This window comes from Egretta garzetta, unplaced genomic scaffold, assembly GCF_000687185.1.
Source record: "Egretta garzetta isolate BGI_Z169 unplaced genomic scaffold, ASM68718v1 scaffold571, whole genome shotgun sequence".
In the NCBI taxonomy this organism is placed as follows: Eukaryota; Metazoa; Chordata; class Aves; order Pelecaniformes; family Ardeidae; genus Egretta; species Egretta garzetta.
In genome coordinates this window covers 189211-191321 of record NW_009258622.1, presented here as the reverse complement: position 1 = coordinate 191321, position 2111 = coordinate 189211, and the positions used below count along the sequence as shown (strand labels likewise).

At 62.0% G+C, this 2111-nt stretch overlaps 1 protein-coding gene across 1 annotated transcript in view; it reads left to right on the top strand.

Annotated features, from left to right (window-relative positions):
• Positions 1–10: 10 nt before the first annotated feature.
• Positions 11–2111, top strand: part of ARHGAP36 (Rho GTPase activating protein 36) — a 10183-nt gene continuing 8082 nt past the window's right edge. The window contains exons 1-3 of the mRNA XM_035903670.1: positions 11–199; positions 1135–1330; positions 2056–2109. Coding sequence (XP_035759563.1) covers positions 1141–1330; positions 2056–2109 — 244 coding nt within the window. The 5' untranslated portion in view covers positions 11–199; positions 1135–1140. The remainder of the gene's footprint in view (positions 200–1134; positions 1331–2055; positions 2110–2111) is intronic.

Genomic DNA, 2111 nt, shown 5'->3' with positions numbered 1-2111 from the left:
CCGAAAGCGGCGGCAGAAAGCGGTGAGGACGAGCCGCCGGCTCTGCCTGGAGGTGGAGGCGACAGTGACGAGCTTTCGGGCTCAGAGGCAGAAGAAGTCCCCGCCGGGCAGGAGCTGTGGCCTGGTTCCCTGCGGCGTCTTCCCGGAGGAGCCGCTTTCCCCAACTTTTCTTGACAACAGCTTCCGGAGCCGGCGAAGGGTACGACCGCAGAAAAGGGCTGCGCTGTGGTGGTGCTGCGGGTTGGGGGAGGCTCTGACGTCAGCAATAAATATGGTTCCCCGGGGTCTTTTTTTAACGAAACGTGAGTTATTGCTGCTGCGTGCTGGGTCCGTCCCGGCTGCCCTTGGGGAACTGGGGTGCCCCTGCTTCCCCCGGGAGATGGGCTGGGGGGTGGGCCAGGCTCTACCAGCCCAGCTCTTCGGGAGCCAAGGTTCCCAGGAGGACACGGCCAGGCAGCCAGCGGTGGATGGGGACAGGAGGAGATCCGTCCTCCATGGCATGCATTTTTCTACCCCATTGCGTCGCATCTCGGTGAGCAGTGCTGCGAACGGGCGCGGCTTCTCCCTGAAGCAGCATCGCCTTTTTGGCAATGTCGCGGTCGGGGACCGGGCCTCGCGCTTGCAAAAATTCCCACCAGAAGTTGTGGCCAGCAGTGGTGGGTCGTGCTGGCGCCCTGGCTGCGCGGCGGGGAGAGACCCCCTCACCGCTGCGGGGACATCGGCTGCGCCGCTGGGCTGTCGGCAGAGGGGAGGCGGCTGTGGGGCTGGGCTTGGTTTGCCTCCAAGCGTGGAGCAGCTCCAGCTCGGGTACCTCGCACGGTCAAAGGGAAAGGTTTGGGGGTGTTTGGTTTGGGGGGGTCTCCTCTTTCCCCGCACCCGTGCATGGCGGGGGGTCCGCCCCAGCAGGAAGGCTTCGTTTGGAAGCACCGCAGGCTAGGGGCAGGGCACGCCGGGGGATGCCGGGGAGATGAAGGGTCTCTCTTGCGGCCCCGGACAGGCTCTGCAGAACTCTGTGTCTGCTTGGGGGTGACGCCTCCCTTTCCCACAAACTTCTGCGGCCACGGCAATGCCGGTGGACTGGGACCTTGCGGGGTAGTTGCTACCACCCTGTGAGCCCCCTCTGCTCCATCGCAGGGGGCAATGTCTGTGGACTCCATCACTGACCTGAGTGACAACACTTCCAAGCTGCTGGAGGCGCTGCAGTTGTCGCACCCCCATGAGCTGGATCCGCGGAGAAGCCTGGGCAAGAAAAAGATGTTGAGCCTCAACCCCATCAGCTGGCAGGTCCCGCGGATTGTGGACAGATGTTGCAAACACATCGAAACACACGGTAAATGCGCACGGCTCTCCAGTGACGGTAACACCCATCATACGTGGTGGGCTGGGGCAGCTCGGCCTGATCGTCCCCCGAGACGGGAGGAGGCAGCTGCTTCCCGGGGCAGAGCACGCTCCCAAAAAGCCACCCAGGATGAGTCCTCTGGGCTGGGTGTAGCACCCGGGCTGAGAAGTGAACGTCACCATGCCTATCAGCCACCCACCTCCTGGTGGGCTCTGGCCTCGACCCCCCCAGCAAATCCAGCATCTAGCTCAGAGTGACTGTAGCGGGGAGTCCTCCTCCCTGGCCCACAGACAATCAACCCCAGAAAATCTTACGGCTCCCAAACCTGCCTTTGCACCCCCTCTGCCAGGAGCAGGGAACAACATGCGGCCTTGCGTGCAGTGCAAAGAGAACTACATCCATGGTGTTGAGGTGCTCCATTGACCAGCTGGGGTGAGAACCACATCCATGGTGTTGAGGTGCTCCAATGACCAGTTGGGGCGAGAACCACATCCATGGTGTTGAGGTGCTCCAATGACCACTTGGAGTGAGAACCACATCCATGGTGTTGAGGTGCTCCAATGACCAGCTGTGGTGAGAACCGCATCCATGGTGTTGAGGTGCTCCAATGACCAGTTGGGGTGAGAACCACATCCATGGTGTTGAGGTGCTCCAATGACTCACTGGGGTGGCGGGGAGCCGTGGAAATGCAGAGCACTAACCTGTCTGTCTCCCAGGTCTCCAAACGGTGGGCATCTTCCGCGTTGGGAGCTCCAAGAAAAGAGTTCAGCAG